Source organism: Rhinolophus hipposideros (genome assembly GCF_964194185.1).
Source record: "Rhinolophus hipposideros genome assembly, chromosome: 21".
Classification (NCBI taxonomy): domain Eukaryota; kingdom Metazoa; phylum Chordata; class Mammalia; order Chiroptera; family Rhinolophidae; genus Rhinolophus; species Rhinolophus hipposideros.
In genome coordinates this window covers 3,024,677-3,048,570 of record NC_138067.1, presented here as the reverse complement: position 1 = coordinate 3,048,570, position 23,894 = coordinate 3,024,677, and the positions used below count along the sequence as shown (strand labels likewise).

General features: G+C 42.0%; 1 protein-coding gene across 4 annotated transcripts in view; it reads left to right on the top strand.

Moving 5' to 3' along the window:
- NETO2 (neuropilin and tolloid like 2) overlaps nt 1-22,938 on the top strand; it is a 39,824-nt gene extending 16,886 nt beyond the window's left edge. For all 4 annotated transcript variants that reach the window (XM_081030697.1, XM_081030696.1, XM_081030695.1 and 1 more), the window contains exons 7-9: nt 4,778-5,006; nt 17,250-17,363; nt 18,447-22,938. In XM_081030697.1, coding sequence (XP_080886823.1) covers nt 4,778-5,006; nt 17,250-17,363; nt 18,447-19,027 — 924 coding nt within the window. In that variant the 3' untranslated portion in view covers nt 19,028-22,938. The remainder of the gene's footprint in view (nt 1-4,777; nt 5,007-17,249; nt 17,364-18,446) is intronic.
- The last annotated feature ends 956 nt before the right edge of the window (nt 22,939-23,894 follow it).

The window sequence follows — 23,894 nt, the reverse complement described above, 5'->3', positions numbered from 1 at the left end:
AGAGAATAAGGGTGGGAGAACAAACCTTAAAGGATTATGAGTATCCAATTTACAACTGTGGTAATGTGATGGATTAGATAACCTGAAAGCCCACCTGTTCCAAAACACCTGGAAACATTGGATAAAATATAGCGTATCATTTTAGAAACATAGGTGGGCGCCAAAAAAAGGAGGTAATTCGTATGGAATAGAAATGAAGAGAAAAACTATAACTTAGAGCCATAAACTGAAAACTGAAATGGGTGGCCCAGTGTTCCCTGTGGTCTCAGTGACTGACACTCGGGTAGACTTGGCAGGGATGTGGATGAACAGCCACACTGAGACCGAAACAGAGAGGCCTGGGGCTGGTGAGCTCTGTGGGATCCGTCACAGAAAACTGGGACCCTCAAGGGGAGATGATTGCTGCGATTGCTGCGAGAAAAACATGCTCCACTAGCACAGGTTGGTAATGAAGAAGCTTATCTTTCTGGGCTCAGTGTCAGGAGGGGGCTAAGTCAGCGGTCTCCCCTCAAACTTCATACCTAGAAACCTGTCTTTATTGGAGTTTGGTATATGAATTTACATTGCATGCTCAATCCAGGAACCACTTAGCCCAAAAATTAACAAGATGGTCCCTGGGCTCATAAAACTTTTGAGGCAGCTGGCAAGACCAAACACAGAATAGCCATGCAGGCTACAGGCTTGCCGTAGAGAAAGCAGGTAAGCTCACAAGCCAAAATTAGAATGCATATAAACAAACAACCCATCACAACTGACAGCAGACATGACAAACAAGGAGTGTGTTAGATCCTTAAGAACCTAAGTGTTTTAAATAGCCTACAAGAAGGAATAAAAAAGATGAGAAAGAAAAATGACAAGGTACACTTGCAAAATAACCAAATAGAACTTCTACAAGTAAAAAATATAATTATTGAGCAATAAATCTGAGAAAATTACCCAGAATGTACCTTGGGGTGGGGAAAGGGGGCGTTGGGGAGTAGCAGTTTAAGAAAATTTTTAAGAACTGACAAAAACAGTGAGACTCCCAGAGGAAGAAAAAGAATGTGTTAATTGACACCTAGCTCCATTAGGCACCACAGACAGTAAGAAAATCTTTAAAACAACTAGAGAGAAAAGAGAGATTGCCTATAAAGAATGACATCAGACTTTCAGTAACGAACTAGAAGCCAGAAGACAATAGAATAATGTCTTCAAAGTGCTGAGAAAAAAACTGGCAAGCTAAAATTCTAAAATTCCATATCCAGCTAAACTATCATTTAAGAATGAGGGCAAAATTAAGGTACTTGTGGGCAAAAATAATAAACAGACGAAATTCTACAGTTACAATCCAAGTGTATCCTGTTTCAGAATAACTACAGGAAATTTTGAAAATACAAAACCAGAAAGGAAATATCAGACAAATACCTGATATAGAGAGCTGATATAGCTATTAAAATAGGAAGGCCACTAATTTACAAGGAAAGTATCATTTTAAATTTGGCGTCCTAATAGAGCCTCAAAATGTACAAAACATGAATTGGCAATTGCCAGGGAAAATTGATATATCCACAACTATCATGGGTAATTTTTTTCCCTCCTCAGTAATTAATACATCAGGCAGACAAATGAGTAGTGCCCAAAGGACATAACCAGCACGGTGTGCCTATGGGGCATGGTATCTTGCTCCCAACATCCCAAGAATACGGGTTTTCTGCAAAAGCATGCACAAAACAGTCATAAAACCTCGTCCCTTCACTAGGAAGGAAAAGAAAGTCTGAAATACATACCAGTGCTTGGTATTAGGCAGAGAGCACCCTCTGACAAAATACAATTAAATTAGGAACCATCAACCACAAGATAACTTTAAAATCCCATATGCTTGGAAACTTAATAATATAGCACTTAGTGAATGATTCATAGGTCAGAAGAAATCAGAATGGAAATTTAAACACATTTAAAACTCAATAACATTGAAAGTACTACATACCAAACTTGTGGATACAGCTAAAATTACAACATCGAGGCAAGACCCTCCACCAGCAAAAGGATATGACCCACTGAAGGTTCAGATGATGGTGAGCGTTTTTTAGCAATAGCGTATTTTTAAATTAAGGTGTGTACATTGTTTATTTAGACATAATACTATTGCACACTGAATAGACTACAGTATAGTGTAAACATAGCGTTTGGATGCACGGGGAAGCCAGAAAATTTGTAATACTTGGGTTACTGCAGTACTCTCTTTTTTGCAGTCTGGAGCCCAACCCACAACATCTCCCTGGTCGGCCTGTCATTCCCATCCCAACTCTAGTAGTGCTTTCTGGGGAACTTGGCAAGCTCATTCCGAAATTCACGTAGAAGATGAAGCGTCTGGAAGAACTCAGGCAGTGTCGAGTAAAAGCAAAGTGGGGCTACTTACTCTTGAAGCTAGAGGTGTGGTGGTTGGTTAGTGTGCAGGTGTCACTCGGATATACACGCTAATGAAACTGAAGTATCTGAAAGTAGAAGTACACGTGGGTGGAAGCTTGGTGTATGTACAAATGGGTAGCATTCCCCACCCAAAGGAGATGCTCGATAACTGGCTCTGCAGCGGCTGATGAGAGATGCTGTACCCCTGTCTTACACTTGGCCTATAATCAATTCCTAACTGGTAAACCTACAATTTACATGAGAAAATATAACCTGGGATTAGGAAAGTTTATTAAAATCGAACACAGACGACACAAAGTATAAACCTTAAATATAAAGTTGGTCAATTTTCCTACATTAAAATAAGCTCAACCTCCAGAACCAGCCAAGATGGAGTAAGCCCACTATAGCTTATCACAACTGAACACGCTGGACAGAATCCAAACAGCAGGACATGAGAATTCTGAAAAGTAACCATTAGAAGGTGGGGTTAGGAGGCAAGCCAGACGCTAAATAATGACCGATAAAGGAGGCAAAATTCAGTTTTTTCCTTCTCCTTTGTCTCCTGCCTGATTCATGGAACTCATACCAGGTCCAGACAGCAGGAACTCAGAAATATTGGTCTAGCCAGCTGACTAACTGAAGGGGGTCCCCGGGCTTGTGTTTGCTCCCCTCCCCCAGCTCTGCCCAAAGTCAGCCCCAGTTCCAGACCCGCAGTGCAGCAGGACCAAAACCCCAAGAGAAACCAAGTTTCCTTAAAGAGTGGAACTGGGGAGAGGATATGATAACGTCTGCAGAGATTTTAGGGCATCCCATTATTTTTTCCCTCTCTCTTCCAGTCAATCCCTCAGAACTCACAACAGGTTAGGAGACTAAAGTTCTAAGGATAATTTACCTCTCTGGCCACCAGAGGAGCTAGAAAAAGGAAACCATGTTGTCCAGAGGAATGCGAAGGAAATCTTAGAGACCAGGCAGGGAGGGAGCTGGACGAGGGAAAGCCCTGATCCTGGCTTACTTAGCCCTGAGCTGTATATGCAGGAAACACAGCAAAGGTGTCGAGAACCAAACTACAATATAGACTCCTGTCCGCATCCCTGAGTGGGGTGTGCTCCGGGGCAAGCCCACACAGCACAGCTCAGGCTCTGGAACTGAACCCACACAAAATGGGTATGCAGCCTGAACCTTACTGGAGAGGTTGCCTGCCAAAATAAAACAAACAGCAACAAAAAGCAACATTCTCCAGGGTCTCAGTGTTCTATCCAAAATGTCCAGGGTGTGGGGTGGCCAGTTAGCTCAGTTGGTTAGAGCATGGTGCTGGTAGCACCAAGGTTGCCCGTTCGATCCCCACATGGGCCACTGTGAGCTGCACCCTCCTTTAAAAAAAAAAATGTCCAGGGCATAATAAATCACTCACATAGAACCAAGGAAATGTGACTAATTCTGAAAGGAAACAACAGTCTGCAGATCCCGACCCTAATAGGACCCAGATAATGGAATTACCCCTTAAAGCAACACTATTTCCATGCTCCCTGAGGTAAAGGTAGACACTCCGGAAATGACTGGAAACAGGTTTCAGCACAGAAATGGGAACTACAAAAAAGAACCAAGTAGAACTTTTAGAGCTAAAATGAAAAACATAATCTCTGAAATTTCAAAAAAATATTCACCATGGTCCCAATGGGAGAATGGAGATAATAGAGGAAAGCCAGTAAACTTGAAGGTGACTCAGTAGAAACTTCAATGTGAAGTACTGAGAAAATGAGATTGAAAACAGGCCTCAGGGACCTGTGAGGCCATTTCAAGAAAGCTGAAATGATTTGCGGGTAAAATGTTCAAACCACGGAAGTGTGCGATAGGACAGTGCGTAGCAACGTGATAGGACATCATGGGGACGATTATGGTTATGAGACTCCATTTAAGGTAAAAACACTTTGATACGTTTCAGCAAAGCGGGATGTGTGTATCTTACAATTAAACCTAGGTTTTGAAAATGTGAAGAAAAATCGAAAAGAAACTCGCCAGTTAATCACAATGATTGTTAGAGTAATAGAATTATGAGTGATCCTTTTATTTTCCCAATCTGTCAGTGCCATGAGATGCTTTTATAATAAGGACATATGTATGACGGGCGTCATGGAGCACAAAGTTTCTTCTCTTTACAGACAAAACACAAACTTTAGGTTCCTTAATGCTTGGTCCCATTGTTAAGGCAACCAAAGAAACAGACCCTTAGTCTTAGTTTTCATACTACTTAGGTGTCGGCCTTTTGTCTGTTGTTTTTCTATCAGCTGTCAGAATTCAGTCTGCATGTAACTGGATAAGGGAACTGGAGAATTCAAGTTAATGTATCTTTTGTAAAGCGGTGTTTCTCTTGGTTTTCCTGTTGCAGATTTATCTGAGGTTCCTGGATTATCAGATGGAGCACTCCAATGAATGCAAGAGAAACTTCGTCGCGGTCTATGATGGAAGCAGTTCTATTGAAAATCTCAAGGCCAAGTTTTGCAGCACGGTGGCCAATGACGTAATGCTTCAAACAGGAGTGGGAGTGATCCGAATGTGGGCCGACGAAGGGAGCCGGCTGAGCCGGTTCAGAATGCTCTTTACTTCCTTTGTGGAGCGTAAGTAAATAATTCCTGTAGCATCAAGATCTTTTACATAATTTTCATTCATTCAGAATACAATTATTGAGTGTTTCCTTTTGACAAAGACTATAAGTCACAGGATGTAGAAAGAAATAAATCTTGGTCCCTTTTCTTAACCTGGGTGAAAAACCCACGTTAATACATAAATTGCGACACTCCCTTGTTATCAGGCAGTAAACACACCATAGGGGGTGCAGAAAGTGGAGACTTCTCTCAAGATTTTCAAAATGAAAAATAATTACCAGTCGTAGTAATTCAGCATCGTGAGTAATTGTGATTCCACTCGACCAGGATCACCAAAGATTTAGATAGATGGTGTCTTCATTTCTTTTTTCAACTTTTGTTTTTAAATAAGCTTATGGAAAGTTGTAAAAATAGTAGAGTTCTCATATGCTCTTCCCTCAGATTCCCCTAATGTGAACATCCTGCCAAACCACAGTAAGACTGCATATTGACACTGATAAAATATTATTAACCGACGTACGGACCTTACTCAGATCTTTAGGCTAGTTTCCCCAGGAATGTCCTTTCCCGACTCAGGACCCCACGCTGAATTTAGTTGTCAGCTCTCCTGTAATCTCCTCCCCCTGTGACACTTCCTCACCTTTCATGACCTTGATGTATTTGAAGAGAATTGGCCGGTTCTTTACTAGAATGTCCGTCAGTGTAGGTTTGTCTGACATCTTCTCATGGATTCAATGTTTCCGTTGAAAATGCCACAGAAACTCTGTGACGTTTGTCAGTGTGCCACACTGGTGAGGGAGGGGACGCACGTGGATTGGCCTGACGTGAGCTTGGTGTCTTTCCTCTGGGGCTGTCCACCAGGTCGATCTACCATAAAGCCACTCATGTTCTCCCTCCTGATGAATGAGTCTCTTGGAGACTATGCAGCTGTCCTTTGGCGCACTAATTGTAGCCTTTGCGAATGGTTTCTGCTGGCGTGTTTACCTGATGGTGCTTTTCTGGTTCCATCCTTCCTCTCCACTTCTTCATTATGATTCTGCTGTGGAAAAGGCCTGGTTCTTGTTTCCCTCACTTACTTATTTGTTATGTGTATCAGTATGAGCCCATGGCTATTGATTTTATCCCATTATTAGATTTAGTATATATTGATGAATTGTATGATTCTGTAATCCTAACATTGGTTGCTCAGAGTCCCAGCTTTGGCCATTGGGAGATCCTTCAAGGTGGCTCCTGATTAATTGGGCCTGTGTTTTTTTAATCATTTCCTTACTTCCTGTTACCACCTGGTGACCCGGGGCTCAACCTGTTTTGCCTACCTGGCCCTTTCCTTATCTCACCGTGAGAAACTCTGCTCTTGTATCACAGTGTATTTACGTGTTCAATCCTAGCATACACATAAAGTGATTTCAGAATTTCTAACCCATATCCCTCTTAAAAATTTCCTAATTACAGAGTCATTATTTGTATACCGTTCTTTTTGTCTTTAGCCTTACTATCAAAATACTGTTTTTTCAGTAACTTAAATTATTTTTCCTCCCTCCTTCCCTTATGGCTATATAATTCATTTGTAATGTTTGGGTTCATTTGTGACTGTTTATATTTTGTTTTCTGTTGCCCCCACAGCATGGTTACTTTAATTTTTTTTTTTTGGAGCCCCCAGAACATTACCATTGTTCCCAGGGAGCTATCCACAAAGATGCAGGTAGTGTCATCCCCTCTTACTTCTACTGTCACAGGCCCATTCTTACCCACTCTGTGTAGGGAACTGCTCACGTAAGTTCTGGGTATCCTTCCTGTGTTTCTGTTTTTGAACAGATGAGCTGATACGTGTGTATTTCCTTATGTCCTCCTTTCTCTTGCATGAGGGGAAGCATGTTATACTCTTTGTACTTTGCCTCTGTCACTAAACCCTATATCCCGGGCCCGTGCCTTTACTAGTTCAGAGAGATCATTCTGGTTTTTTATAGCTGCACAGTAGTGCATTGTAGGGACAGACTTCAGTCAGTCAGATTTCTGGGCATGTGGGTTCGTTCCAGTGTTTTGCAGTTCCGAGCAGTGTTATAGTCAGTAATGTTTGCTGTGTATTTTCATATTCCTGGATGTGTATCCTCAGGATAGGTTCCTAGAAAGAAGGAGGGTTACTGTCTTAAAAGATAAGTCAGACGTAGTTTAGTTAGGAATATTGCCAAACACCTTCCAGAGGGTTGTGTCTTTTTTTACCAATTAGGGCGAAATACACATAACATAAAATTTACCCTCAACCATTTTTAAGTGTACAATTTAGTGACATTCAATACACTCACTGTGTTGTACACCCATCACCACCACCCACTTCCAGAATGTAACGTGTCATTCCAAACTAAAACTCCACACCCTTTAAATAATAAATCAACTCCCCATTCCCACCTCCTCCCAACCCCAGGTAACCTCTATTCTACTGTCTGTCTCTGAATTTCTCTATTCTAGGTATGTCATACAAGTGGAATCTTGCCATATTTGTCCTTTTGTGTCTGACTTGTTTTACTTAGCATAAAGTCTTTAAGAATGCCAGTCCTTTTTAAGGCTGAACAATGTCCCATGGTATATATAATACCACACTTGGCTTATCCATTCCTCTGGTGATGGACACTTGGGTTGTTTTGACTTTCCAGCTGTTGTAAAAAAGCTTCTGTGAACATTCGTATACAAGTATCTGTTTGAATCTCTGCATTGAATCCTTTGGATTATATACTTAGAAGTGGAATTGCTGGATCCTGTGGAAATTCTACATTTAAATTTTGGAGGACCCACCAAGTGTTTTCACAGTGGCTGCGCCATTTTACGTTTCCATCAGCACTACAGGGTCGGTCTTCATCCTTGCCAACACTTGCTGTTTTTCATTTTTTAATAATAGCCATCCTAATAGGTATATAGTGTGGTTTGCAGTTGTTTTTCCCTAATGATTAGTAATGTCAGCATCTTTTCATGGGCTGTTTGGCTGTTTATATACCTTCTTTAGAGAAATGCCTGTTCAGTCCTTTGCTCAGTTTTTAATTTGTTCGTTGTTTTTTTGTTGTGTTTGTTAAGTTGTAGGAGTTCTTTATTCTGGATATTAATCTCTTATCAGATACGTGATTAGCAAACTTTTTTCCCCTTTTGCGGATTATCTGTTCACTGTCTGTCTAGTACCTTTGAGGTATAAATGTTTTTTATTTTTCTGTTGTCCCGTTTATCCGTTTTTCTGTTTTTGTCTAGTGCTTTGGGTGTCAAGAAATCATTGCCAAAGACAATGTCCTGAAGCTTTTCTTCTATGTCTTCTTCTAACGGTTTTACAGTTTTCACTCGCATATTTGTGTCTTCCATCCACTTTGAGTTAATGTTTTTATATGGTGTGAGGTAAGGGCCCAGCTTCATTCATTTGCATGTGGATATCCAGTTTTCCCAGCACCATGTGTTAAAAAGACTGTCCTTTCCCCATTGATGGGCTTGACAGCCTTGCCAAAAATAAATTGACCATGTACATGCGAGAACTTATTTGGGGACTTCCTGTTCTATTCCAGAGGTCTGTATGTCTGTCCCAGTGCCACTCACAACTGGTTTGATGACTGTAGCTTTTGTAATAAATTCTGAAACCAGGAAGTGTGAGTCCTCCAACTTTGTTCTTTTTCAAGGTTGTTTTGGCTATTCAGGGTCCGTTGATATTGCATGAATTTTAGAATTTTCTACTTCTACAAAACACTGTTGAGGTTTGGTAAGCTATGTGATTTTTATAAATTCTAAGTTTGTAAATATAAAGGTGTAACAGTAAAATGTTATCAGATATTTTTCTTGAGCAATTTGGAGATTAGTAGTTTTTCCCTTTCCTTATAGTTTCAAGATATTATATTATTATTCCTTGGATTCTATATTAAAATCACGATTGGATGTGACCATATACAGGCTTTCTCATAGCGGAACTGCTCTGTCTATAACATTAAAGGCTCTATGAACTGCTAAGTGGTCACGTGGGTGAGGAAGCGGATGTAGCCAACCAGCCTTCTTACCTGCCTTCCATTCATTTATTTGATATTTATCATCTGAGGTGCTGTGTTTGGTATGAAGATAAAAAATGGATGAAACAGTCCCTGTCCTAAAGGATCTTGTAGTCACTTGAGTAAGGTGACGTATGCAAATGAGAACTGACTACTGTAGGGCTAAGACAAAGACCATTTGCGGCCAAAACAGTGCTTTCTTATTAAATATCCAAGTCGCTTCTAGCAGGCAGCCTCAGTTATGGGCCGAGGACCTGGAGGGCCGGTCCTTTGAGTTTATGCTTGAGGGTAAGATTTTAGAAGGTAGAAATGTTCATGGAGGTTTTCATTCCAAGCTGAGGCGAGAGAATGAACAAAGGCATAGACCAAAGCTAATTTGGGCCACAAGAAGTAATGGGGGGAAAGCATAGAGAAATGAGCCTGGAAAGGTAGATGATAGTTTGACATTAACTGCCTTTAAACTAGAGGCTAAATTTAGACTTTGTGTTACAGGCACTGGGGAGTTTTGTGGGTTTTGTGCGACACAATGATACAATCAGAGCTGTGCATTCGTTGGGGCGTGGAGACTAGTTAAGGAGTCACCTTCATTGTCCAGGTGGGAAACAGGATTGTCTGACCCAATGCAGTGATCTGAGAATAGGGAACACTTGTGGAGACAATCGGAAAGCTCTGATGACTAATCAAGAATGAAAAGTAACAGAGTAAGTGGGAGATACCTACGATTTGGGGTCTGGCGGACTTAAATGAAAATTGAACAGACAAGAGGGAGAAAGTGCTGAGTGACTTTGGATATAGTGAATTCCCGAGCAGTTAGAAATGTTAGGAGGTCAGCAGGGTGTTTCCCGTGAGTCACGTACTGCGCCTCCTTTGACCTCAGGGACGGAGCCGCAGCTAAAAAACAGTGGTACAGAGGCTGTTTCACTGTTTCAGATAACTACCTATCAGTGCTTGATACAGAAATATAGTTAGTGAGAGAGCCTTTTGACCTTTATTTCCGTTGATGTGTTCCCAACGTCATACCTACTCTGTCCAGTACACTGTCCATCAGCCACATGTAGCCATTAAGCACTTACGATGTGGCCATTCTAGATTGAAATGTGCTGTACTTATAACACTGTATCCCAGATTTCAGAGACTTGGTGTGGAATTAAGAATGTAAATGATCTCATTAATAATGTTTTACGTACCAACCTCAGAGATATTGCGGGCTCAGTTCCAGACCACCGCAATAAAGCAGCTCACGAATCGTTTGCTTCCCCAGTGCACATAAAAGTTATGTTTACACTATGCTGCGGTCTATTAAGTGTGCAAAAGAGTTATATCTTTAAAAAGTGTACATACATAATTGGAAAATACCTTATCGCTAAAAACTGCTGACATCCTCTGAGCCCTCAGCGAGTCAGTCTTTTCACTGGTGGAGGCTCCGCCCCCACGCTGATGGCTGCTGACTGATCAGGGTGGTGGTTGCTGAAGGTTGGGGTGTCTGTGGCAATTTCTTAAAGTAAGACAACAGTCAAGTTTGCCTCATCAATGGACTCTTCCTTTCTCCAAAGATTTCTCTGTAGCATGAGATACTATTTGACAGCATTTTACCCACAGAACTTCTTTCAAAATTGGAGTGAGTCCTCTCAAACCCTGTCACTGCTTTCCAACTAAGTTTATGTAATATTCTAAGTCCTTTGTTTTCATTTCAACAATCTTCACAGCATCTTTACCAGGAGTAGATTCCATCCTAAGAAACTACTTTAGGGCCGGCCCGGTGGCTCAGGTTGAGCTCTGTGCTCCTGACTCCAAAGGCTGCTGGTTCTATTCCCACATGGGCCAGTGGGCTCTCACCCACAAAGTTGCCCGTTCAATTCCTCGAGTCCTGCAAGGAATGGTGGGCTCTGCCCCCTGCAACTAAGATTGAACACAGCATCTTGAACTGAGCTGCCGCTGAGCTCCCGGATGGCTCAGTTGGTTGGAGCGTGGGCTTTCAACCACAAGGTTGCCAGTTCGATTCCTCGAGTCCCTCAAGGGATGGTGGGCTGCGCCCCCTGCAACTAACAATGGCAACTGGACCTGGAGCTGAACTGCGCCCTCCACAACTAAGACTGAAAGGACAACAACTTGATTTTGGAAAAAAGTCCTGGAAGTACACACTGTTCCCCAATAAAAGTCCTGTTCCCCGTCCCCCCAAAAAATAAAAAATAAATAAAAAGAAGAAACCACTTTAGCTGCTCATCTGTAAGAAATAATTGCTCATCCATTCAAGTGTTATCATGAGATTGCATCAGTTCTGTCACACCTCCAGGCTCCACTTCTGATTCTAGTTCTCATGTTTCCACCACATCTGCACTTACTTCTTCCACTGAGTCTTGAACCTTCAGTCATCCATGAGGGTTGGAATCAACTTCTTCCAAACTCCTGTTAATGTGGACATTTTGAAAGTTCTAGTTGTCATCTTCTTTCAATAAAAGACTCCTCTACACTGATAATCTGTCATTCAGCCTAGCCAGTTTCATTCATTATCTTAGCTAGACCTTCACCTTGCACGATTATGTTACAGAGACGGCTTTCTTTCCTTAAACCTCATGAACCAACCTCTGCTAGCTTCACACTTTTCCTCTGCAGCTTCCTCACCTCCTAGGCTTCACAGAATTGAAGAGAACCAGGGCCTTGCTCTGGATTAGACTTTGGCTGAAGGGAATGTTGTGGCCGGTTTGATCTTCCATCCAGACCACTAAGACTTTCTCTGTATCAGCACTGAGGCTGTTTCGCTTTCTTATCACTCCGTGTTCACTGGACTCGTACTTTGAATGTCCTTCAAGAACGTTTCCTTTGCTTTCACAGCTGGGCTGTGTGGCACAAGGGGCCCAGCTTTCGGCCTATCTCGGCTTTCGACATGCCTTGCTCAGTAAGCGGAATCATTTCTAGCTTTTGGTTTAAAGGGAGGGCTGTGTGACTCCTCCTTTCACTTGAACACTTAGAGGCCATTGTAGGGTTATTAACTGGCCTCATTTAATATTGTAATTGTCTCAGGGAACAGGGAGGTCCACGGAGAGGGAGATGGGGAACGGCCGGTCAGGGGAGCAGTCAGAACACACAGCATTTATCCATTAAGCTCTCTGTGTGATGGGGTGCAGTTCGTGGCACCCCAAAACAATTACAGTAATAACATCAAAGGTCACTGTAACAAATATAATAATAAACTGAAATATTGTGAGTATTACCAAGATATGACACAGAGACACGAGGTGGGCAAATGCTATTGGAAAAATGGTGCCAACAGACTTGCTCCAGGCAGGGCTGCCATAGACCTTCAGTTTGTAAGAGAACAATTCAGTATCTGAGAAGCAAAATAAAGCGAAGCACAATCAAATGAGGTGCATAGATTCCATACTACAGGTAGAGTGTGTGGGATATTGTTTCGGGCTCCCGATACCACCCACACATCAGGCGATTTGCCAGAAGGACTCACAGGAAGCAGCACACACTGTACTCTCAGCGAAGGTTTATTCTAGTGGAAGGAGACGAGGTGGGATCAGCAAGGAAAACAAGGCCGATTTCTTTTCCTTTCCTTTTCTTTTTCCTTTCCTTTTTCTTAGCCTTTCCTTTCACAGGCTTCCTTTCCGCTCTCAGCCCCCTTAGAGGGCCACCCCCGCCCCAAAGCCGCACTAAGCAGGCTCATCTCCCGCAGCAAAACACGCAGTAACATGGCAACGTTTCTGCCCCATGAGGCCCACTGGGGACTCAGCGCCCAGGGGTTTTGGGGAGCTGGTCACCTAGGCACTCTGCCTTGCACGTGCCAAAATTCTAGACTCACAGAAGGAAAGCAGGTATTGGGCGTACATGACATTGTTAACACCAACTCTAGGCCCCATGAACTTCCCTGTTAGTCAGGAGTGGAGGAGAGCCAAGTTCCCAGGTGCCCGCTAAGGGCAAGCCGTGCAGGGGGGCCCTCCTGAAGGAGGCAGCCTCGGTCCTGTATTACGTTTGGGTTAAAGCAACTATTCGTAAAGTTAAGTCTACCTGTTAACTGTTAAAGATCTTTTAATGTGACTACTTGCTCAGATTTTTGGCTCACATTTATTTTGAGGCAGCTCTGGCCTAAGTGCTACGTGAAAATTCTTCTCTAATGTGTTTGATAGTATTTTCCCTATATACACATACACTAATGATTTCTCCGTTAGAACAAATCTGATGAGTAAAACGTATGACAAGCCTCCTTCAAGCAGTATCTTTACACTAACTGATCACAACCAGAAACTAAGCTGAATGGGCAGTAGGCTTAGCTTCATGTCCCAACTTTAGCTTTATTACTGAAGAGCGGGAAGAAAACCACCCTCCAAAAATAAAGGATGTTATAAATTTGAATAAACCAGAAGTTCCAGTTTGAAGATCTCCTTTTGCTAAGCAAGTTTGAGAGCTGTCAAACAGTGCATTTTACATGCTTATCATTATTCAGATTGTTAACCTTTTTCTTTTGTTCTTTCCGCTGTTAATGATTTGTAATTGTTGGGACTCCATCCATGAAAGCAGTCAGTATTTCAGGAGAGGTTATATAAATGGGCTAGTCCGCCTGAGAGAGGCACTTCATACCTCCTCGTTGTAGACTGCGGCTGTGACTAGAAATAGTATAACTCGGCTAAAGTGAGTGAAATAGACTAGCAATGAGGGTAGGCTTGACTTCTTCCCAAGCACTGAATACGAATACATACCTCACTCTCTAAAAAACGGTGTGGTTTGAGGAAAAGAGTTTCTAGGACTAGAACTGTGAAAGCAGTAGAAGATACATTTTTAGACTATAAATCCGTAACGTGATTATCTCCGGGGACATACTGCCTGCAGGCCCCTTGCAGGCTTAATTGAAGGACAGCCATCCTTCAGCATCACTGCCACCTCTCTTCAGAGTGGAGCTGAAATTCTAACCCTTCTTCCCCACGCCATGGCCCCTGAGTGGAAGGGGAAAGCCCAGGGGCCCCCCCCACCCCGGCGGTAAGTAGAGAGCCATTCAGAACTGGCATTATCGTTGCTACTGTTTGTCTCTACATAGTTTTGAGTTGAGGCATCTCTTCAGCTTCCCACGTCAATAACTGATACTTTGATTCTTGTTGTAAACGGCTGTGCTTGTCCATTGACAACCCATAAATTCTAATATATTTGTGATTACAAAGAAAACGTATATTTCTGCGAAACAAAGTCTGACAGTCTCAGTGCTGCTTTCTAATTGCTTTAAATAATGTGGCGGAGCCGTTGTAGAGAGCTCTACAATGAAACAGAGGGTACTTTCCACTCACTATTCAGTGAGAAACACTGAGCAAAAAACCTGTCCTTTTCTCACCATTTTGAAGCCATAAAGAGCCATCAAAATGCAGGCACATCATGTACTGTGGATAAACTGTAAGAGCTAATGATAGTTTGACTCAGAAAATCCGAATGTCTAGAAGTCACAGTGCTATTTATAACCTCACTCACCCTGTCTTGAAAAATAGCTTCTTTCCTGTATTCCCATTTGCAAACTGGATAAAATAGGTAAAATTAGAATTCAACATGTAGTCTTCGTTGGCTTTTCTGCCTTTAATCTAATGGTTTATATGTAACCTTCTCATGAGCTTTGAAACCCTCGAGCCTTTTTTAAGAACTATGAAATACTTATTTCAGTAGTTTAAATGATACGATCTTGACAGATTAACGGTCTCTCAGTGAATTCCTTATTATACACTATTTTTTGCACTTAGATTGAGAACAGGAGTGTCAGCGTGGTTGGGAGGCTAATTTCGTAGCCTCATCAGATCTTAGAACCGGAAGTCTGAGGGGGCCCACAGTCTATCCCATTCATTCGGAAGAGGAAGCGACCGACACCCAGAAGGCAAACTGTGTTAAAGTCACAGGGGATCTGCTGACACCCTGAAGTTCCTGTTTGTTGCTAGTCCGTTGCTTTTTCCACTTGGGCCTCACAGCACCGTCCTTCACGCTTCTAGGCGGTTTTAGAACCTGTAAGTCATGAGAGCCACGGAGGGGTTGTCATACTTGAACTATGGTGGGTCAGTACTCAGCGAATAAGTGAGCTTCAGAGTCTGGTGTGGAGACTTCTTAACCGTGTGTAGATGAAAGTAACGCCTAAGCTCCGACTGGCTTACTGTGGGGGCGACGGGGGCAACAAGCCCAACGAGCCCAAGTTCATGGTGATGACCTATGGGTTACCTGCCACTCTGGAGCCTGGGTACAGACTACCTTCGTGGCTTTCTGCTTTACAGAGAGGTTGTGTTTGCTCTTTAACAGCAAAGCAGCGTCAAATGTTCTGTTTACCTACGTCTGTCAGACTACATTTTGGGGTTTTCTGGGGACCCAATAAATAATGCCTGTTTTTCCAGCCCGTGTTCAGAGCCAATTGAGAAATAGACAAAGCGGGTCAGGCAGGTGGACACCAAACCATTGGTTTTATTCCTGGTAATGCCATCGGAGAATGTGGTTAGGTCTTCCCACGCTGCCTGTGACCAACCCGAAGAGAGAGGGAAAGAAATACTAAATTCATGGCTATTGTTTACATGGGGTTCATTGTATATTTATTAAAAGGAAGATAGTATGTAGCGAAATAAACCCTACTTACTATTAGTCTAGTAAAGTTTTCCAAAGAAAATGTAAAAAAATATTTGAGGTCTGAGTATGATACAGAACAATACTAAGTTCTCCTTCCTTGGTGAAACATGTATTTTTTGAAAATAAGAAATGTAGAATTTTTAGGCAGGAAATACATTTTGTTTGATTATATTCTTGGGAGTCAGATGGTTAGTTGATTCAGGAATGGGGGGTGGAGAGGTAGGAGGCGTGGGTTCTGTCACACCTCTACAGAAGTGGGGGGATAAGCTGTCCCGCTTCTGGGCTTCGGGATTTTTATGTGCCTTTACACTGCCATACGTGATACTGCCGTGTTGGCACTTCTGACTCCGTTTAAGACTTTATTTCCTAACAGAAGTAAGCACCCTGAGTCACAGGCCAATATAACACAGTTACATGTACACGCGAAGTGCTAAACCGAGGAGAATATAGCGTGTGACAGGAGCACACAGGCGTCACTAGCCATCTAGGAGAACGAGGGGACTCTCCACAGAGAGGGCAGCATCTGGGATGATCCTGGAAGATGAGCAGGGGGCCAGTCACCCGGAAGGGAAAGGAGGAGACATTTCAGACTGAAAGGACAGCTTACACAGAATAGGAGAGTACGTGCTATGTATGTAGGCTGTGTATCTTTATTTAAAAAAAATGTTTTTAATTCCTAAGTGGTTTTTTTTCTTGTGGTAAAATCTGCGTAACATAAAATTTACCATTTTAACCATTTTAAGTGTACAAATCGGTGGCATTCAGTGCATCTACATTGTTGTACAACCCTCACCACCATCCTCTCCAAAACGTTTTCACCTTCCCCAACCGAAATTCTGTGCTCAACTAAACACTAACTCCCCACCCTCCTCTCCCCCATCCGATATCCTCTATGCTACTTTCTGTCTCTGTGAAGCCTACTTCTCTAGGTACCTCATCTGCTTGGAATATTTATCCTTTTGTGTCTTGGCTTCTTTCACTTAGCATAACGTTTTCTTTTTTTTTTTTTTTTAGCATAACATTTTCAAGGTTCGTTCAGTTGTAGCATGGATCCGTTTCATTCGGAATTTTAAGTCTGAATAATATTCCATTGTTTGTACATACGGCATTGTGATTAGCCTTAATCCACAGATATTTGGGTGGTTTGTGCCTTTTGACTTTGTGAATAAAACTGCTGCGAGTATTGGTGTGCAGTATCTGTGTGAGTTCCTGCTTTCAGTTCTTTTGGGAGTAGACCTAGCAGTGGAGTGGCTGGATCATGTGGCAATCCGTGTACATTTTCAGGACCTGCCATCCTGTTTTGCACAGCAGCTGCAGCATTTGGCCTGCCCACCGGCAACGCACAAGGGTTCAGCGTCTCCACATTCTGACCAACATTTCCTTTAAACTTGTTGGAAAAATGTGCCTGGCTATGTACTAGTTCCCTAAGACCCATGGGAAATACATTCACATTGTCATGACATTAAAAGCAACCTTTCGGTGCCCAGTGTAAGTAAAACTACGTGCATCAGGCAATAGTGGCGTTCGTCTCAGTGCTTGTGCAGTAGCGTGGATTCACGGGAAGGCCTCTGAGGTGAGACCCTGCGTAACAGTAACCTAAATCCGGATGAATTCCTCTTCTGTGTGCCGTCTGTTCCTAGCGGTCGTTTTCCTTTCCCTGCAGCTCCCTGCACAGACAGCACTTTCTTCTGCCACAGCAACATGTGCATCAACAATTCCTTAGTCTGCAATGGGGTTCAGAACTGTGCGTACCCGTGGGACGAGAACCACTGCAAAGGTGAGTCCTCTGGCGAAGGCCACCCTATCGGAGAGAAGGGTGGCCGTTGCCTTTTGTCAAGAATGACCTAAAATGTTATTCTCTACAACTGGGCTTCAATACAGATGTTCTTTTCAATGCATCGCCGACTTCTGGATGTGGTAAAAGCAAAGAAAAACACAACTCCCAAACTGTGTTCTGTATCTTAAGTTGTTCAAAAGTTCGTCATAGTATTTCTTGCCCTTGTTGTCTTAGTCATTTGTGTTGCAAAGATACTTTATTCTCAAAATAATTTAGAAAGTGACCTAGAGTACAGTTATTTTTTAAATTATATAGAAGTACTATTTAATAAAAATCAACTGATGGATTTGGTTTTACAGTATAAAACATACTCATTGTAAGAACTGCTCTTTTTTCATTTCATAAAACGTCCTACGTCCTGTTTCCAGCATATACTCCCTGAAAGAGCAGTGAGGTTCTGGTAGCAGTTGAGTGTCTACCAGCCGGCTGTCAGATCAGTGTCTCAGTAGGAAAGTTTGCCCACCTTTTACTGTTCAAGGGGTCCATCAGGAGCTTACTGTGGAAAGCTAATGTGATCTGCCCCGGCCGCCCGGAAGTACTTGACACCAAGTACTGTCAGCAGAGCCTGACAGCAGCCTGAGTGGCTGCGTCCCATCATCTCAGTTCTCTCGGGCGGCAAGCCCGCAGTGGATGCTGTGGAGTGCTGGAACCCCTGTGCGGCAGGAAGCTAAACGGCGTAGAGCAGGAGGACTTGCTTTGGCATTTTCTGTATCCGTGTATTTAATTTGATTTGCAAATTGTATGCACTCATGTGCCTTCTGCGTAAAGAACCAAGCAAGTCCTTTGTGTTTTTTGTAATCTGTCTAGCCATACTGTGATTGGTTGGTTTAACCAGAAATCCTAATAGGACTATTTTATTTTTTGTTTTGAAACCTAATTTTAAATTGTGTCATCTGAGGTGTACATGACCCACGTGTTCTGCTTTACCTAAAAATACTGCTTTGTGACAGGACTCGCTAATGAATTTTGAAAGCTCGCTAATGAATTTTGAAAGCCTCACTGTGTCTCTCTCTCTTTCCGCAGAAAAGAAACGAGCAGGACTGTTTGAACAAATCACTAAAACTCACGGGACAATCATTGGCATCACCTCGGGGGTCGTCTTGGTCCTCCTCATTATTTCTGTTTTAGTACAAGTGAAACAGCCTCGGAAGAAAGTCATGGCTTGCAAAACCGCTTTTAACAAAACGGGCTTTCAGGAGGTGTTCGACCCTCCTCATTACGAGCTGTTCTCCCTGCGCGACAAGGAGGTGTCCGCGGACCTGGCCGACCTGTCCGAGGAGCTGGACAACTACCAGCAGATGCGCCGCGCCTCCGCCACGTCCCGCTGCATCCACGACCACCACTGCGGGACGCAGGCCGCCGGCGCCAAGGCCAGCAGGACCAACCTCAGCTCCGTGGAGCTCCCCTTCCGGAACGACTTTGCTCAAGCGCAGCCCATGAAAACCTTCAACAGCACCTTCAAGAAGGGCAGCTACACGTTCAAACAGGCCCGCGAGGGCCCCGAGCAGGCCCTGGAGGACAGAGTCATGGAGGAGCTGCCCTGCGAGATGTACGCGCGGGGCCGGGAAGACTGTGCGCAGGCCTCCATATCCATCGACTTCTAACCCTCCTCGGCTGCAGGCGACACGGCTGCAGGCGACACGGCCCGGCCTGCACGGCGCCCGCTGCTCTCGGCCGCCAGCCCTTCTCGCCCATCAAAACTGGGGAGACCTCCCTGCCCCGATCACCTATTCTAATGGAGTTTTTATGATCTCAGGCAGTCAGTTTATGTTGAAGCAACCGAGGAACTCACTTCATTCAGTGAAAAAATTAATAATCATCCCTCGGCGTGGCGTCCTAAACAAAGCACCAGTGACATGCGTTGGAAGAGGGGAGCGGGCGCAGGGGGCCTGTTACTTTCTGGCCCCGGAATGTGCTCCTGAGCCCTGTGAAGATTCTGATCCCCCAATAAGTTCAAAAATAAGGGGTTTCTTTACATTCCTTTTATTTCTTTCTCTCTGAATTTCATTTGTTTTGTAAGCCAGTAATCTTCCAATTTCATTTTCTTACATAAATATAAGTGGTTCGTGTACCACACGTATTCCCACATTGGGCATTTGTTCTAGAATTTGTCAAAATATAATAGTTACTGTGGTTAGTGCCAATTAAGACCCAGAGTTATGTTTCGTCCATCTGTTTCTTCCTGACTGATTTCTATACCGTTGTCTTTTAATTACTGGATCCTTCGTCTTTATTTTCTGTGATAAGTAGATGATATGATTTATCACCTTTAAGTCATATTTTTGTCTTAGTTATATTATACTACAAAATTTCATAAGTCTAGGGTGTATGTACCATTGCCAGTTGTGACTAAAAACTGGAAAAAGATGAAAACTTCTGAATCCTTTGAAATTTCCAAATTTGCTCACATTCAGTGATAGTCCGTTCATTCCGGCGAGCGGAGTCTCGGAATTCTTTTTGGGGAGACCTGTAATTATGTTTATTCCCAGTGTTTCTCATCACCAGATGTGTCTCCTATTATTTTTACAAAAAGATTATTTAGCGCTCTTTGTATCAGTTTATCTTACAGCGTATGGTAACCAAGATTGTATGAGAGAGTTAAAGGAGAATTCCTAAAAAACTGTACAAGCCTTTAGATTGCTTCTTACTTGGGACAATACATTTTTCTAGTTCTTACCAAGAATAACAACTTCCACTTTTTTTTAAACTGCACTTTTGACCTTATTTTTTTTATGGTATATAAACAATAATTTATAAACATGGTATAAAAACTCATTGTGTTTTTTTAGACTTTTGATATTATTTGATACTGTACAAACTTTATTAAATCCAGATTAAAGGCCTACATGACAGATTTCTTTCAGTGTTTGCATTAGCAGCTCTGTACGCTCTGATGGAAATGTACGCCATCATTTATTGTAAAGGCCGTGGCAATGTGTACGTAAGCTTTTTGTTTCCTTTTGTTACTGCATTTGGTTTATGATAGATTTTTCACTGTGTGATATTTATTCTAAATTACTACGCAAATCTTATATTAAAATATACATTGTGACATGATTCCTCAATCAGGTGATTTATGGCACTGACGTTTGGATCTTAAGATATATATGGAAAGGAATCCATCTATTGAATAACTAATACAGACGTCATTCAAATGAGATAAATTCTCATTTTTCTATATTTTTGTAGCAAATTCTCAATGACATGAGAAATCAAACTTTCACTGGATTTTGTTAATTCTTTTAAATATCACATCTGTGTTTTGTCAGATTAATGAAAATTGTGACCTGAAATATGATACATGTATAATACGCCTTCAAAATGATTCTTTTATCACTTTTATTTAAAGTGCATAATGTCCGGAAGATAGGAAAAACTACACATAGCATATTTATGATTTAAGTGTTTTTTAAGTCAGCATAATTTCTTGTTTTAAAAATGCAATTTGGGAAGGTAAAAAGACTTAATGAATGTAGTATTCAGTGAGCTGATGAAGCAGAGCCAGATTAGATAGCTAAATTCTCTCAACAGCCATGCTGAATAGGCGTTTCAATGAGCTACTTGCCAGCCAACATTTGAACGGCATAGTAAATACGTACTTCATATAATAATAACTGATCTCATTCTTCCATGATGATGAAAGGAAAATTAGCATATTTTCTGTGTAAAAATCGTATTCATTATAAAAACAGCTGTTAAATTTATCTTTAACATCTAGATTTAGTAGAAAATAATACAGGATGTGTAACTACATTATCTATAGTCACTTGTAACTTTAATTTTTGAAATTTGTGTTGTGTTTTTTTTTGAAGGGGCAGGAAGCGGCTTGTAAAATAGTCTTTAAAGATTACGTTTAACATTAAAAGAACACAGAAGTACATGGTTTCAGGCAACCCAGCAAGTAAAGCATGGAAAGCAAATTTGGTTCTAAATAGTCTGGCTGCTAAAACAGATGGGATTGTTTTTGGTTTTCACTATAGCAAACCCAAACATCTGCAGAGGCTAGTTTTCTCTTAAAGAAAGAGTGGGTCTTTTTACAGGACGACATTTCCTCAGAATTTAAAAAAGATGCAAAACACAGAGAGATGGGAAATCTTAACCCAGGGAAGGCACCTCTTCACATGGTCTGGGATGAGCAGCCTGAAACGGCCGTGTGTCCTACAATCTTCACTGAACTAGAGATGGGTATTGAGTCTCGTCTATTTGTTAGTCAAGCATTTAGCAGTACACCACAGGAAGAGAATGGAAGTAAAAAATGTTAGGCATTATTACTAGCATTATGCTAATTGCTGTGTATATATAGTCTTCCATCTTTAAGGTCAGTGCGAGAACTTTGCAAAGTGAAAGCCATAAATTCTAGTGATGGAAGATGAAATTCAGCCATACTGTGGAAGTGATTACATCCATCACAGAAAGTATGGTACCCAGTGTTAAATATGTAACAGAAAATGCAAATCTGGGGGAAATAGCTTCAATTCAGGAGCAGTATTAAGTAAAGCTCTGTCATTATCTTCCATCTGTGACACAGTTGGTCCCAATTTAACCCGATATCAACCCCCAAGTGCCCACATATTGCAGGAAACCTCGTAATCCCAACGTCTGAAGTATATGTACTGTAGGAAGAACGCGTGATATGGGGGGAAATGTTCAACCTTTTTAAAAGTTCAACAAAAAGCAGTTTTCCACCTTTCCTGTCACAAAAGAGATTAAAAAGGTCCCTTTGACTTGTTAACAGCTCTTGTGTCAGTGTCGTGTTTCATATAATTAATAGCATTAAAAGAACCTAAAATGTCTGCTTCTGAACAGTTTTTAGTTCTGCGACTGGTGAGCAGGGAGGCTCCTTGTGCCAGGAGTGTGCCAACTGATGAACGGGACAGGAAAAGCCTAGTGAGATCCAGGAGTAACTCCCAGTCAAAGGAGGTATGCTCTTGCAAGATGCTGTCTGCCGTGTTGTTCATGTTACTTTATCAAGTACTAAAAATACTATGCCTTAGATCAAACACGTCAAACTGGTCAGATGGAACCTTGAGTTTTGGGGGTTAAGATCCAAGAAAGATGATCTAGTCCAACTTTATTAATGAGAAGTCTGAAGCCCAGAGAAAAGAAGTGAGAAGGAACCCAGTGCTCTTTCCTTGTGTTTTACTATCTCCCTGCTTTAGCTGGCTGTAAGATTTCAAAGTCAAGCCGTTCTAAACAGCAGCCCCGATGATCCATGTAAACTTGTCAGTCATTCTGATTTAAAGTGTAATTTATTTTATAATGGCGTTTTTCAAAGTATTATGTTTTACTTTCTTTACCTATGTAACACTTTGCTGTTCTGCAATTTTGTTGCCATGATTTCTTGGCACCTGCAAACTCGGCAAGACAATTACTGTGAATCCTTAATAAAGAATGTTTGTTAACAATTTGTAGGCTGACACTAGACAGAAAGAACTTCAGTGTTACGCTTTTGTGATCTTTTTTAAATCTAAAGGAAACAATGTATCCTCTAGAAATTAAACATGTGTGTGCTGTATCTCTTGAGTTTGGAGAATGATTTGAGTTCTGAGCTATTATAAATGATAAGTTGACCTGGGGTGTATCTTTTTTAGCTCCCTAGAAAATCAGTTGTCCATGTTTTATATATTCTACTAATAACAAATTCAAAATTCTGAATTTGCTTTCTTTAGTAACTTTTTCATATATTTCTGCGATTGGTTGAAGTGGCGACAAAAGCCCAAGAAACTAATGACTGGGGTGCATGTTTAGTACATACTATCTTGAGTAAATTTTTTTTTTTTTTAAACAGTGGATTTTTCTTTTAGTGATGAACTTCCTGACCTTGTAAGACTTCTCATATGCTAATCCTGGTGTGACACTTCACAGTAAAGAATTTGACCCTTGAACTGGAAATAAAAACTTGTATTTTTATTTCCTTGCTTGCCTCAATTTCCAAAGTCTCTAGAAGTAGCCAAGAATCCTCATTTCCTTCCAAGTGCAAGGTTGGCTTTCCTATCCAGTAGCTTCCAAAGTAAATAATCATAGTTGTGATAAAAAATAAAAGCATCCCCAGGCTGTTCCACTTAAAACCACTTTAAGTTCTCAAATTAATCTTTAAGTGAAGATGAACTGGAAGAAGGGGGTGCCAGCAATCTCCGGTTTCCTGCAGGGTGCTCACTGCGTCTGCTCACTGGGGTGGGGCCCACAGAGGGGGCTGGCAGGCCACACCATCCCTCTGAGGCGCCGAAGGCCTGGGTCCCAGCCACAGCTTCCTAAGGAGGGGGAGGAGATCTCACGAGAGGTGTACGCTGAGGCAGAAGCACAGGCAGGCAAGGTCCCCTGGGTTTTACAATCCCGCAGACACATCAAAGTAAAAGGTAGTCTCTGCTGGTCTGTGTGCAAATAGCCACAGAGCATTTGACCTTCTGTGTTCCTGAGGATCAAGAAAGCTTTTATCGAAAGGTTCTCTCAACGTCCACGCTTTGTCACTGT